Source organism: Colletes gigas, unplaced genomic scaffold, assembly GCF_013123115.1.
Source record: "Colletes gigas isolate AHSC1104 unplaced genomic scaffold, ASM1312311v1 Colletes_gigas_Sc00006, whole genome shotgun sequence".
NCBI lineage: Eukaryota > Metazoa > Arthropoda > Insecta > Hymenoptera > Colletidae > Colletes > Colletes gigas.
Window position 1 is genome coordinate 594,436 of NW_025106635.1, and position 13,726 is coordinate 608,161.

Here is a 13,726-nt window from a genome sequence, read left to right on the forward strand (position 1 = left end):
ATAGATTATGTTAACATCAGGTATTTATTTGGTTGCCATTAGTACACATAATTTCTTAAGAATTTTACAAATTCAACACTGTATAAAATAGTCTCTCAGTTTTATGAATATATATATATATATGAAAAATATTTTGTGTATATGCATTTTTAGGCTGACAAAATGGCAACAACTCGGACTTGCAAACTGTGCCTGAGATTTTCCTCTTCACAAACACATTCGTTACATACAAAAATAGATGCATTCACGTATACAAGCAATAATAACGGCTCTAATTTATCAAATTAACTCAATTAATCGAAAGCCAGAATATTAACGATGCAAATACTTTCAATGTCGACTTAATAGTACAATAAATTAAACATATCCATTACAAAAGTCAAATATTTCGTACACGAAAATAATAAAATAATTGACAATTTTCTATTCTTTTTCATGAAAATATTACACGACGAAGTCATAAAATTTGAATAGTTAATTAAGAAATATAAACGATTCTTCTCTTCATTTTAAACACGCAAGCTTAAAAAATGGTACATGAACTTTTTTCACGAAAGGGATTAGACTTTTGCGATGAAAAACCAACCAAGAGACAATCCTCTTGTTCATGCTCCGTTATGTACTTCATAATATCCTCCACGGCTTTGCTGACTGTGATTCGCTTCAAAGCTGCTTCACGACGCAATTGCTCCGTAGTGTGACGTTGTTGTTGCAAATTCGTGATCACCATATCCATAACAATCGTGAACAACAGGATATTCTGTTAAACACTTCTAAAAAAATAAAACACTTTCTTTGAGTTTCCTTCTATCATTTTTTGGTAATTTATACTTTTAGAAATCTGATAATTGTAGAACCAAACTTACGGATTTTACTGCAACAGTTTACGTCAATATGTTATATCTTACAATACTTTATAAATAAATTCTATTCTTTCCAACAATTCTTAAATCATATCAACGTTTTACACAGTTTCACAGTGCGAGCCTATCCCTTAAGGCTGATTCTCGTAAAGCAATGTTTTTATAAATGACGCTAGTTCTTTTGCAGAAATATTACTATTTATTATTTTCTACAACAAATCTGTTATTTGAAAGAAAACAGAATTGTTTGCCACTTGTGGATAAATTTCTTTAATAAAGAAAAGTACACACGACATTTGTGATTTTGTACGTACTGTGGAAATAATGAAATTAGGAAAATTATAACACCTTCGTCCAATTCTTTAGTCCGGCTACGCCATCACTAGGGATAATCTGCGGTTTCCATGTATGTTTGATTATCTATGAAAATGAACCATCGATGTAGTAAAATTTTAATAATTATCGCCTGCAGGTGTCACTTTAATAGTTGGTTCTAAAGAAAGATCTCGATTCTTTATTATTTTTTGACGGAAAATTGAAGCAGCTATTCTACCCTATCCACATTCCACGGCTATCAATTGTGAGTCGCACGCCGGATAGAGATCTTTCAATTTTGTAAAAAAGATGGCTATGCACATACCAAAGGCACCGGGCATGGCCCAAATGCTCAAAGAAGGAGCCCTTGTAAGTTAAAAGTATCCTCAATAAAATGTTGCATACATAATTTACATGCCTTCTCATCATGTTATGAGACCATGGTCAAATAACGTTTTCTCGTTGAAATAAAGATGATACAACATTTCGCTGAACGTTACCTTTTATGGACACAATATATTCATCCCACACTTATATTTTTTATAACACGTTAAAAATATTTTAGATGAGTTGAAATTCCATGGTTCCCTCGTGTCTGGGATTATTTAGTATTTACTTTATTATTAGTATTAAAAATTTTAGTATTTAATTATTACAGAGCAATATACACAATATTTATATTACTATCTTTCAATTAGTATTTTTCAGGTTTGGAAGAAGCTGTGTATAGAAATATATCAGTATGCAAGCAATTCGCACAAACTGTAAGGACTGCTTATGGTCCAAATGGCATGAATAAAATGGTTATTAATCACATTGAAAAATTATTTGTTACTAATGATGCTGCAACAATCGTTAATGAATTGGAAGTTGAACATCCAGCTGCTAAATTGTTAGTCTTAACATCAAAAATGCAAGAAGCGGAAGTTGGTGATGGAACAAATTTTGTTATAATATTTGCTGGAGCTCTTTTAGAAGCTGCAGAGGAATTACTTCGTTTGGTAAAATTTTTAAATATAATCATTGACATTAATATTATAACAAGTTAACTTAATAGTTAATAGTTATCAATTGAGTACAAAGAATATAAAAGTATCTTTTGTAACAGGGGATTACTACATCTGAAATAGTTGAGGGATACGAAGCTTCGCTAGAAAGAACATTAGAAATATTACCAACATTAGTCTGTTACGAAGTAAAAGATTATCGAGACGAAAAAGCAGTGAAAGTTGGAATTAAAACATCTGTTATGAGTAAACAATATGGAAATGAAGATCATCTTACTTCTCTTATAACGCAAGCTTGTGTATCAATTTTACCAGAGAAAACTACTTTCAATGTAGACAATGTGCGTGTCTGTAAAATACTTGGAAGTGGCTTGTCTAGTTCTGAAGTTGTACAAGGAATGGTATTTAAACGACAAGTTGAAGGGGACGTTGCAAAAAAGGATAATGCCAAAATTGCTGTTTATACCTGCGCTGTAGACATTGTGCAAACTGAAACAAAAGGAACAGTATTGATAAAATCAGCCGAGGAATTGATGAAATTTTCTAGAGGAGAGGAATCCCTTCTGGAAACTCAAATCAAAACAATTGCTGACAGCGGAGTCAGCGTGATAGTTTCAGGAGGAAAGTTTGGTGATATGGCTTTACATTATATGAACAAATATAATTTAATGGCTGTTCGTATACCCAGCAAATTTGATATTAGAAGACTGTGTAAAACTGTTGGTGCTACTGCACTTCCAAAACTGGTAGATAATTTTATTTTATCTCTCTGCCTCGTTTATACTATTTATATCTCATTTTGTCTCTTCACACGATTATATTTATTTTAAGATTCCACCGACAAAAGACGAATTGGGATATGCAGATTCTGTATGCATTGATGAAATAGGAGAAACCATGATAGTAAAGTTTGTATTAAATGACAAAGAGAGCCGTATTAGTACTATAATTGTTAGAGGATCCACCGAAAATTACATAGATGATATTGAACGTGCTATCGATGATGGTGTTAATACGTTCAAAGGATTAACAAGAGATGGAAGATTTCTTCCTGGTGCAGGTGCCACTGAAATTGAACTAGCTTCACAACTTATTACGTATGCAGATACTCTACCAGGTTTAGAACAATACGCGGCACGTAGATTTGCAACTGCTTTAGAAATATTTCCAAAAACCATAGCTGAGAATAGTGGATGTCATGCTTCTGAACTTTTATCAAAACTTTATGCTGCACATAAGGAAGGCAAAAAGACTTATGGTTTTGATATTGATGTATGTATTTAATATTTATATCTAATTTTTTTGTTTTGTGTAATTTTGCATTAACGAACTTCTTTGTTGATCAAAATAATATGTATAACAAAAAATTTGTTCCAGCATAAGGGTGCAGCTCTTCTTGATACAGTTGAAGCTGAAATTTTAGACTTATACATAACAAAAGAGTGGGGTTTAAAATATGCTGTTGGTGTTGCATGTACTGTTCTTAAAATCGATCAAATTATTATGGCAAAACGTGCTGGAGGACCAAAAGTACCAGGTGGAGGTGTCCGTGACGACGACGAGTGATAATATATATGTCACTCAGCTATTCATTAATTCTTGTATTTAATTTATAATTTTGCATTACGTTGGCTTTCAGCGCATTAAACACACTGTCATACAAAAAAAAGTATTTGTAAAAATGTTAACATACTCGTCTTTGTATTATGTGTATAATGTTGTACTACTTTACATTTTTTAATGAAAACAAATTATCTATGAACAATATTGATATGTACATTATTTTATACTTTCCTTAAATCTTAAATCTACTTAAGTTTGATATATTAGAATATAATAAAATTCTAAATATTATATATAATATATATTTTCATTATTTTCACTACCATTGCATACAACATTTTAAAAGATAATGCTATGAATGAGACAAAAGTTGAATGAATGTATGTGAAGAACAATTGATAAATTATTAGACTTTATTTTTATATTATGCAATTTTAAGTACAATTGTGGATAGTGATTCTTTAGGAGTTTTTCAAATTTTGTTAAAAACATTAAATTTTGCACTTGATATTTTGAAATAGAGGTTAGTATTGTAGTCACTTAATAATTCGATCCTTTTTCTTATTAAGTATTGCATAATTGAAAAAAATAAAATTGTATCTATGTATTCGTATTTGGACATGATATCAAACAGTAATTTTTATCTATTGATATCTCAATAATGATTATTTCACTTAAGAATGATAAGGAGACTTATATAATTATAAAGAATACTAAATCGTTAAATAATCTCTTCGTTAAAACCAGTTATAATTGTGGCTTTGTCTGAAAAGGAGGATTAAATATGACTAATATAAAATTCGCCACCAATTTATCCTTTATGTTTCTGGAGTCACCATCAATCATAGAAAGATATCAATTGGCAAAAGAAGCTGGTTTTAAAGCTGTGGAAAGTGGATTCCCTTTTGGTTTTACCATTAAAGATGTATCAGAAGCAAAAAAAAACGCAGGCGTTGAACAAATTCTCATAAATGTTTTTACAGGTATTTAATAATTACAATTCTTAAAAAGCATTACAAGAAATTATTTAATGAATAACAACTTTTTTTTAAAATAATTCATTATAATAGGTGATGTATCAAAAGGAGAACTGGGATTTGCAGCAATACCTGGAGAAGAAGATAACTTCAAAAAGAGCATTGACTTGACAATAGAGTATGCAAAAGCTTTAAACTGCAAACGGTAAAAAGACTGTATACACAAACAAATGATCTTTTGATAATGTTTTAATGTTTAGTATATTTTTTTAATTTTTTTAATAGAATTCATATAATGTCCGGTAAAGTCGGTCAAGTAACACCTATTAACAATGCTGTTTATGAAAAAAATCTTCGGTATGCAGTTGAATGTTTTCAAAAAGAAGGAATTATTGGCCTTATTGAACCTATTAATAATATTACAGTTCCAAATTATTACATGAATAGTTTTCAAAAAGGTAACCACTTGTCGGAGAGTAAAAAGGATTTTTAGCAATATTAGTAATTATTATGCTTATTAATATAACATTTCTATATAGGCCTAGATGTGGTAAAAAGGATAAATAGTCCAAATTTGAAGTTGCAACTCGATGTTTTCCACCTACAACATATTTGTGGCAATATTACAAAAAATATAAAGGAACTTCTGCCCTACATAGGTACCTGTTGCATTTTAACTGTATAAAAACCTGGACAAATAATTTATATTGTAATTCATAGGTCATGTACAAATTGCTCAAGTTCCGGACAGACATGAACCCGATACTCCAGGAGAAGTAGATTATAAATACGTCCTTACCACCTTGGAAAAAGAAGGATATAGTGGATATGTTGGTTTGGAGTATCGTCCAAAGTCATCGTCTGTAGAAGGATTAAATTGGATACAAAAATATGGTTACAAATTATAATAAGAAATTTTAAACATTTGTTGAAAGTTTCCACCTATAATTAGTAAGTAATTATTTTATTTCTTATTATTACTTAAGAGAAGAATAAAGAACCTTTTACGAAAACTGCATACATTTTTGCATTACAATGTATGTCGTATGTTAACAATTTAATTATTATTATAAATGTTATATACATAACGGAAGAAATAAACAAAATTTCGTTTCGCAATAATACTCCTTGTTAATACATTGAAAAATTCCTTTGTGCTAATTATGTAAAACTGTTGCATCGATTAATTTTTATCTTTTGATTTATATCGGACACAAAAACAAACTATTACAAAAATGTTAAATGCTAAGAAATCTATAATAAGGCGGCGTACATTAAATTTATACAATTATATAATCATTTATGCTCTACTTATTATTCAATAAATTTATATATGTATATGTTGTTCTTTAATTAAACAATAGTTAATATTGAAATAGCAATATTTAATGGACTATCCTCATTATAGGCCTATAGGCTTCAGAAAAAATAATTCCATATTTTAAGTACAAAATTTTTAAATTGTACTTTATAAAATAGTTACAATAACATATTAGTATTAAATATATAAAAAAAATAAGTTTCTTGTTACAGCAATAAATTAGTATTGAAATAATGACGATTCACTTCAATAGATATCAAAGAACTGTTTTAGAAATCAATAATCACGTTAATACTTTAAATCTTTAAAATTTACATTTGTATTTTGGTTTCAATATAGACAAAATGCAATATACTATACAGTTGAAAGAATACTTCCAATATTGTACTATGTTGATAATTACATTACAATATTAATAATTTCTAATTATTTTTTAAAAGCCACAATACTTCTATCGTTTTCCAGTGTTCTTACTTCTTTATTATACATTTTATTAAATTCTTGACAGTAATTTGTTTTAATAGATATAACAATTTACATTTACCATCATATCAATTCTTTTTTTTTATATTCCAATAACATAAGTTTTTAAGACTAACTTAACATTTGCAAAAGAGGCTATTATGAATTACAATAATAATTACATATGCTATTATACGTATTAGTAACTGCACCATTAACAGTGTTGTACATACAAGAAATATTAAAAATGTTGTGCAAATTATTTTGCATTCTAATTATCCTAATAATTTCTTTAATACATAGAATATATAGAAGACTATGAAAGTTTCAATGTACAGTAGTGAATGTGATCTTAATATTAACCCTTTGCATTTGTAAGTAAAATATTGTATCCAGATAAGAATCTAAATATACAATAACAAATGTTATATAAGTAAATCTATAATGATAAAAATTTATTAAGAGATCTCGAAAGTAACTAATAAGTTACTTCATTAGTATTTGTTTCAAATCTTTGTAAAGGTAAAAAAAAAAAAAAGAAATAAAAAACACAAACAAGGTTTGATTGCAATAAAATGTCACAAATGCATAAGATTTACATAAAAACTTTGAAACTGAATTCTGTTAGTCAGCACCAAAGATATGTCTGCAATAAAGACGAAGAAATTATAATTGCTGCATCAAACAACTTCAGTTGTATCCACTAGCGGTTGGTTAGCATCTGCAGCAGAACCTATTATAGCAGTGCTGTAAAATATTATAGTATGATTGTATCAAACAAGCATTTATTATGTAAATATATTTATAACATTTCAGATAATCTTGAAATTTATGACTTTATGACTTTAGCAATAAGCAATTATGTACTAGTAATACTTGCGTTTCATTTGCACAAAAACAGTGTTAGATATTACTTATTGTAAGCTACAAAAACATGCAACAATACAAAACTCAATTTTGCCTTGTACGATTTTAAAAGTTTTTCTATGTACCATGACACAAACAAATTTGTATTTCTGCTATTTCATCCAATATATATCTTATAAAGAATTTTGTTGTACCAAAAATTAATTTTTCATAATTGGAGTAATGTTTTTCAACTATTTTGTATCTGTACTATACAACATTGACATTACCTATCCACTAATATTACATTTCTATACAAGTGTGAAGCTGATTTCCTAAATTTATCAATAAAATTATTTACACGTTAGAAACTATGTGTATTATAGTCAAAACATAATGAGAATTCCTAAATACATCTACTTTATTACTACTTGTTAAATGACAATAGATTATGCTCCTTCCTATTATCGTTAAACATAATAAATAAATAAAGTTACAGCGGGACATTCTAAAACAAAATTGTAGATTCTTTATTTTATGTATCAAGTATCAAATATTTTAAATAATGATTATTTATGATTTTATATTGTAATAATTCTAAGTATGTTAAAGTATGTAATAAATATAATATAAAAATGTGCAATAAATCTATAAATAATTTATTACTTTTATAGTAAATATGCATAAATTAATCTTACAGGACAAAACATATGTACCTACAAAAATAATTCTACATTCATGCACTGCAATCAGTTTTAATAAAACACAGATTAAGAATAAATTAAGTATTAATTGTATAGAAAACAATCCTTCGTATACTACAAATGCATAAAACGTTCTAACTTTACCAGTTTATTCTTCTTTTCTTATTACAGATTTATCTAACAATAGACAGTAGGCGTGGCCAAACACGCTGTATTATTTTTAAATATACTTTTAGTTGTAATTCTCTATTTATCTTTTTATTGTATAAATTACATGTTTGTACCAAGCATCATAAAAAATGTATATCCTTTATAAGCAATACTCTATTTTCAAATATACATGTAGTTGAGTTTTGACTGTTATATTGAAACATTGAGTTATTTTTTTTAGGAAAAAGATATATAATGGAGATTATACTTACATAAACTATGAGTTTATAATAAACTCTTTATCGATCGAATTTTTATAATCAGAATATTTTATGCTGTCAAAAAAAGAAAATTATTAAAGCAGTTAAAATTTGTTAGCAAATTAATCCTTGAAAACTATGTACATAGTAAATTTGTTATAATTTAAGACATTAATGATATCGATGTGCAAAATTTTAATAATGTCCATATCTGAAAACTTTTACTTTTAACAATATATGTATTTTTTTTGCCCATATGTACTTTAATTAAATCAATAAACATAGATAGTAATTTGTGCATATAATATTTAAAATACTCTATAAAATTACATTCCCCGTGTGACAATAATGGTAACTTATTAAGAAGAAAAATGATAGTTATAAGTAAAAGTTGATATGAGCGTGTAGAATTACTCAGAAAATTGAACAACATATTTTCTTCACGAATGTAACATAGAGAGTAATTGTGGCTAACATGAGTTTTGTACCAGAAATACTTTAATATGTATTTGGACAATATGTATAGACTAACGCACTGCCTCAACATAGGGATTCAGACTACACAATACCTGATTGCGACCCATAGGGAGGTGGAGAGTCAAGCTCGGTCTCATCACCCCACTGTTGGGTAGTATGCCCCAACAGAGTATGTGTGTCTTCATTGCACAGCCGTTCAGGAAAGTTTACCCCATCGCCAAAACTGTAACCCACACCCTACCTTCTACTTGATGTAATCCCATTCATACTCAGAGGTAGCGTAACTAATTGTATCTGAAAATCTATCTATACTAGAAAGTAGTATTTTGAACTTGGAATTTTACATTCTATTTTATTTATATAATATATTTTTCAAACAAAATTAGATGTTAATCTTTCAATATCGTACAATTATTTCTTTGTACATTTATTTCTAATTTATTGTTTTAAGATTAACAAACATCATAAAAGCTAACATTAAAATATAGTTACGCCACTTCTAACGGTTAAATTTAAATTATCAGTCTGTAAGAACCAGATGCACAATACCTCATAAAGTTGTAAGAAATTTATACCGATATATGTGATTTAATTAATGCACAATATGATGCATCTACAAAGAAAAACATGCATTAATAAATATCAATTTAAAATGAAACTAATACCTATTTCTTAAAGTCCATCTCAAATAATGATTATCTGCAGATTAAATACAAGGGTACAAATTTAATCTTATCGTAAACAGTAATATAAACAATACTCGTTTGAATAAAAAATATAACAATTATTAATTAAAATCGGAATGTATAAAATTTGAATAGAAATAACAATAAATGCAGATGTCATATAGGAATTACATTCTTTAATATACTAGTAAGTATATTGACTAGAATTTTCGGATTACTTATGAACACGTCTCGATAAATTACGAAATACATGTATGATTGATCAATAATCAATGATAGCAATAAAGTCCATATTTATAGTGCGCAAGTCATAATTTCATTAGTTTAATGTTATATCAAACAAAGATATCAATGTTAGTATTAATCCAACAAATTTTATAAGTGTAACAGCTACCCTTTATGATACAGTCGTGTATTAGGAAAGAAATAAAGACACAATGGAAATAAACAATCGCATGCATCCAGGAAGCAACATGTACGCATCTTCATTACTCTGGAACTCTACAAAATAAATGAAAAATGAAAAGTTTTTAAATGAAAGATGATAACATTCTATAAAATAAACATATGAATTTAAAGAAAAAAAAATATGAAGAAAATGTTTTGTTCGAAAAATTTTGTAATGGTAATTGGTGTATTGTTCGTTTAAATATGAACTGCCTTCTAATCGATAATACTAACGAGTTCCATAGTAAAGTTTATATGCAGCTTTACTTTAAACTTCTATAATGCTGACCTGTTTCGAGTACTTCCCATGGAGTCGTAAGTATTGGGTGGGCCCTGATGTTGCGCGCGTACTGGATAGGTGACACCATTTCCAAGACTAAAACACATTTAACGCACCCATCGCGATTTAACGGTAATGCAATTACTATTGTGTCGTTGTGTACTTATTTATGAAAGAATATGAGATAAACTAATGCAATATAATGAAAAATTAATTTAGATATATCTGATTTTTAAGGCAGTTTATACAATTTTATACGATACACATAGTTCTTTATTTTTACCATTTTCTTCACTTTTATATTTCATCTGTGAAATGATATCTTCGCAAAATCATACCAGCACATCTAGTCGATTGAAAGTGCATAAAAGAAAGAAAGAAACAATGCAATATGTGTGCACTACAAGGTTGAAATATCTCCATATTTTTATGTACTGTTCTCTATACATGATCACATTTAGTAATGAAAGATAATAGATCTTTTTTACAGTACGTGATGCCTAACATATATCAATTTACACTAAGTTCTACACTGTACTATGTACGCAAACGTGTACATATGCCAACATCCACTACATTAAAAAAGCATGTAGTATAAGTACTTTGATAATTGTAGTACTCCTTCACATTTATATTGTGCAAATGGTTCACAGTTTTATCAGATTTAAATTTCTTATACAATTAAAATAAAAATATAATATTAAATAAGTTTGAAATTTTCATATCATGTTAATGAACCTACCTAGTAAAAATAGGAAGGAACCACAATTTAGCATTATCACCAAATACTTCTTGGAAATTATTGTACTTCCCAAGACTAAAACCATCTTTATCCTTCCCTGTACGAAACATTGGTGCTGTAAATGCCTCTACAAATATATTACAATATTTAATAACAAGTATACAATAACCAAACTTTAAGTATTGTATAATATGTGAAAGAACTTTGAATATATAAACTCTTTTAATTACCTAATGTAGACCTATTATGTAAAACAAGGTAGCAATGGTATAGAAAAAGGGAATTTAGGCTAACTGCAAACATCAGTGCCACAAAGAATAAAAACAATAGATGAAATCTGCCCATTCCATCCAATTCTCCCTATATAATAAATATTCATATTTAAAAGTATAAAAAAAGTAGTAAACAATACTATTTTACAATATATAATGATATTTTAAGCGCAATTAAATTAATGACTAAGGAAACTTTTAAAATTTATTATGTAACGATTACATAATAAATTGTACTTACTTTCCAAAAACGTATGAAGTATTGTAAAGTTGTAGCAGTAATAAATATACAATAAAGAAGAGCATATGCCAAAAACAACATGAAGAATTTATAGTTGTGAAAGCCTACACAGTTGTTTACCCATGGGCAGTGATGATCCATTTTTAAAACACACGTTTTGCACACATTACAATGGTGTGCTCGATCTGGCTTAATTAACTGACATTTTTTACAGAAACGTATTACTAAAACAAGTAATTTATATAAAGTACATACATTTTCTCTGCATATAAGCGAATGAATCTATAGTGTACCTCCTTTAATAGTGAGATTTGTAACTGGAAGATCTTGTGCAAATCTTTCTAAGATCTGTCTCTGTACTTCTTCTGTTTCGGCTTGTTGAAATTTTTCCATTTCTGCATCTGGTATTCTAAACTATACAAAACACCATGCCATTAATATATTACTTACGTATAGACATTATAATAATTGTATATACAGAATCTTACCTTGTCTGGTACTTCTATTAAGTCTGTAAATACAGTTTGCCAATAGGACCACAAAAATAATAGAAATAGGATGTGATAGAAAAACAAGTAAAAGGCTATCAACAAATAAACATAACAGAATTAATGGTAAGTCAATACATTTTCATTTTTTAAAAATATGATTTAAAAATATTTATAAATATTATACATACCTTTCTGAATATAATTATCTATTGTATCTAAAAGAAGAAAAACAAAATATTAATTTTATACTATTAATTTTAATTCTAATTTTTCATTTCATCGTATCGATAAAAAATTTATTGATAAATATGAAACATTAATTCAAACAGAAAAATTACTTAAATATACTAATTATGTATGATAAAATAAAAAATTTTAAATATGATAAAAAAATCATTTATGAAAACTATTGTACATACACACATGTTTTGCAAGAAACTCCTCCTCTATTAAAATTTAAACTTAAACAAAAAAACATTTCATATCCAGCTACTTAATAAAAGATACTTCCGCACAATTCGTGTAAAGTATTGTATAGTACAATGTTTTTTTTTATGTTCCGTTCAAACTAGCTCGTTATAAACAAGGAATAAAGCGAAAATAACATAATATTAATTTTTCGAAATTATGTTGGTCGTTAAAGAATACTATAGTAACAATAATAATTAGTATTATTACTGTAACATATAGTCTGTAATCAAGGGGAAAATGTTCATTTGGAAATACTTACAAAAGCATAACTGCACCACATAAGCATAATACGACCACACGATAATTGTAAAGATGAAAATAACTGGTATCCAATTCAAGGTTTTCACGCACCACCAACAAGATTCGTTTTGCTTTCCCATTCTATTCACTGTCTTACAGATAAACATTTGTGCACGATTACACCGTTCACGTATACGTTATTTTTTCCATAATCTGACTGATGCACCATTGCAGACACCTTGCATAAAGCGCATAGACGCAATCGGAGATTCCTTCGGAACGAGAAACCATTGTACAATAAACAGCCGAATGTTACCCTTGTTATTATTTCCTTTTTGTTATCGCATTACAAATGTCGATACATATGTATCTATTTACGAGAAAATGCGAAACGCGAATAACTTTATTCCGAACGGAAACGATACTTTATCTTAGATTCCGTTTTCATACCGCACGCTATTCAAATTGATTACGTATAGGTATCTTTGTTTTAATTACTAGATACACAGTTTACAGACATAATAAGATTGAACTTTTGCGAAATATAACTTCATTGATTCTTATTTGAATCGATTAGTTACAGAGTTGGCTAGTAAGCGTGAAAAACTTTTAAATGCCATGGTTGTATCGAACTCATCGACAACCATTTTTTTTTATTTCTTCGTGTTACCACTATTAATTAGACATGAAAAGTTGTCTAAAAACAAAACACACTATTAATAAGCAAGACACACTATTTAAAAAATATGATTAAGAAATGCTTAAATGCTATATAACGAATAGGAACAGAGAAAATGTGGGTAACCTATTCTTTGCAAAAAAAAAAAAAGCATGATGCAGATCCGTATAACGTCACTTATTGGTCAGCATGAAATAGATAGTTTCATTACTAAATATGAAGTGACTGAATT

General features: G+C 28.0%; 4 protein-coding genes across 7 annotated transcripts; 2 read left to right on the forward strand and 2 right to left on the reverse strand.

The window, feature by feature from the left end:
• Positions 1 to 21: 21 nt before the first annotated feature.
• Positions 22 to 1,027, reverse strand: LOC122395700 (guanine nucleotide-binding protein subunit gamma-1). Of its 2 annotated transcripts, none has more exons than XM_043393496.1 (2): positions 867 to 1,027; positions 22 to 773 (listed from the first exon to the last, which is right to left on the reverse strand). In XM_043393496.1, the coding sequence occupies exon 2, from the start codon at positions 734 to 736 to the stop codon at positions 524 to 526; it is 213 nt and encodes a 70-aa protein (XP_043249431.1). In that variant the 5' UTR covers positions 737 to 773; positions 867 to 1,027; the 3' UTR covers positions 22 to 523. The 2 variants fall into 2 exon arrangements, with proteins under 2 accessions (XP_043249431.1, XP_043249432.1); XM_043393497.1 differs by having other exon boundaries at positions 22 to 760; positions 867 to 1,006.
• Positions 1,028 to 1,206: 179 nt separating this feature from the next.
• LOC122395637 (T-complex protein 1 subunit theta) lies at positions 1,207 to 3,940 on the forward strand. Its single transcript, XM_043393386.1, has 6 exons — positions 1,207 to 1,269; positions 1,336 to 1,547; positions 1,877 to 2,179; positions 2,287 to 2,931; positions 3,017 to 3,457; positions 3,563 to 3,940. The coding sequence occupies exons 2-6, from the start codon at positions 1,488 to 1,490 to the stop codon at positions 3,749 to 3,751; spliced, it is 1,638 nt and encodes a 545-aa protein (XP_043249321.1). The 5' UTR covers positions 1,207 to 1,269; positions 1,336 to 1,487; the 3' UTR covers positions 3,752 to 3,940.
• A 239-nt stretch (positions 3,941 to 4,179) lies between these two features.
• Positions 4,180 to 5,758, forward strand: LOC122395678 (putative hydroxypyruvate isomerase). The gene is made up of 6 exons (XM_043393459.1): positions 4,180 to 4,271; positions 4,496 to 4,731; positions 4,819 to 4,930; positions 5,011 to 5,183; positions 5,265 to 5,384; positions 5,446 to 5,758. Exons 2-6 carry the CDS (start codon positions 4,533 to 4,535, stop codon positions 5,631 to 5,633), a joined length of 792 nt encoding a protein of 263 aa, XP_043249394.1. The 5' UTR covers positions 4,180 to 4,271; positions 4,496 to 4,532; the 3' UTR covers positions 5,634 to 5,758.
• Positions 5,759 to 7,017: 1,259 nt separating this feature from the next.
• Positions 7,018 to 13,564, reverse strand: LOC122395660 (palmitoyltransferase ZDHHC2). 3 transcript variants are annotated; one of them, XM_043393432.1, is made up of 10 exons: positions 12,835 to 13,563; positions 12,293 to 12,319; positions 12,102 to 12,196; positions 11,907 to 12,027; positions 11,614 to 11,837; positions 11,331 to 11,460; positions 11,101 to 11,227; positions 10,368 to 10,454; positions 9,038 to 9,168; positions 7,018 to 7,255 (listed from the first exon to the last, which is right to left on the reverse strand). In XM_043393432.1, exons 1-10 carry the CDS (start codon positions 12,980 to 12,982, stop codon positions 7,245 to 7,247), a joined length of 1,101 nt encoding a protein of 366 aa, XP_043249367.1. In that variant the 5' UTR covers positions 12,983 to 13,563; the 3' UTR covers positions 7,018 to 7,244. The 3 variants fall into 3 exon arrangements, with proteins under 3 accessions (XP_043249367.1, XP_043249369.1, XP_043249368.1); XM_043393434.1 differs by lacking the exon at positions 10,368 to 10,454 and having other exon boundaries at positions 12,835 to 13,564; XM_043393433.1 differs by lacking the exon at positions 7,018 to 7,255 and having other exon boundaries at positions 9,027 to 9,168.
• Between the last annotated feature and the right edge of the window lie 162 nt (positions 13,565 to 13,726).

Coding starts and splice junctions, on each gene's coding strand:
- LOC122395678 (XM_043393459.1), top strand. CDS start 4,533: ATGACTAATATAAAATTCGCCACCAATTTATCCTTTATGTTTCTGGAG. Junction 4,931..5,010: donor AAAGCTTTAAACTGCAAACG/GTAAAAAGACTG, acceptor TTTTTTTAATAG/AATTCATATAATGTCCGGTA. Junction 5,184..5,264: donor CATGAATAGTTTTCAAAAAG/GTAACCACTTGT, acceptor ATTTCTATATAG/GCCTAGATGTGGTAAAAAGG.
- LOC122395700 (XM_043393496.1), bottom strand. CDS start 736: ATGGATATGGTGATCACGAATTTGCAACAACAACGTCACACTACGGAG.
- LOC122395660 (XM_043393432.1), bottom strand. CDS start 12,982: ATGTTTATCTGTAAGACAGTGAATAGAATGGGAAAGCAAAACGAATCT. Junction 12,197..12,292: donor AGATAATTATATTCAGAAAG/GTATGTATAATA, acceptor ATTTGTTGATAG/CCTTTTACTTGTTTTTCTAT. Junction 11,461..11,613: donor ACTTCATACGTTTTTGGAAA/GTAAGTACAATT, acceptor TTTATTATATAG/GGAGAATTGGATGGAATGGG.
- LOC122395637 (XM_043393386.1), top strand. CDS start 1,488: ATGGCTATGCACATACCAAAGGCACCGGGCATGGCCCAAATGCTCAAA. Junction 1,548..1,876: donor TGCTCAAAGAAGGAGCCCTT/GTAAGTTAAAAG, acceptor TCTTTCAATTAG/TATTTTTCAGGTTTGGAAGA. Junction 3,458..3,562: donor CTTATGGTTTTGATATTGAT/GTATGTATTTAA, acceptor AATTTGTTCCAG/CATAAGGGTGCAGCTCTTCT.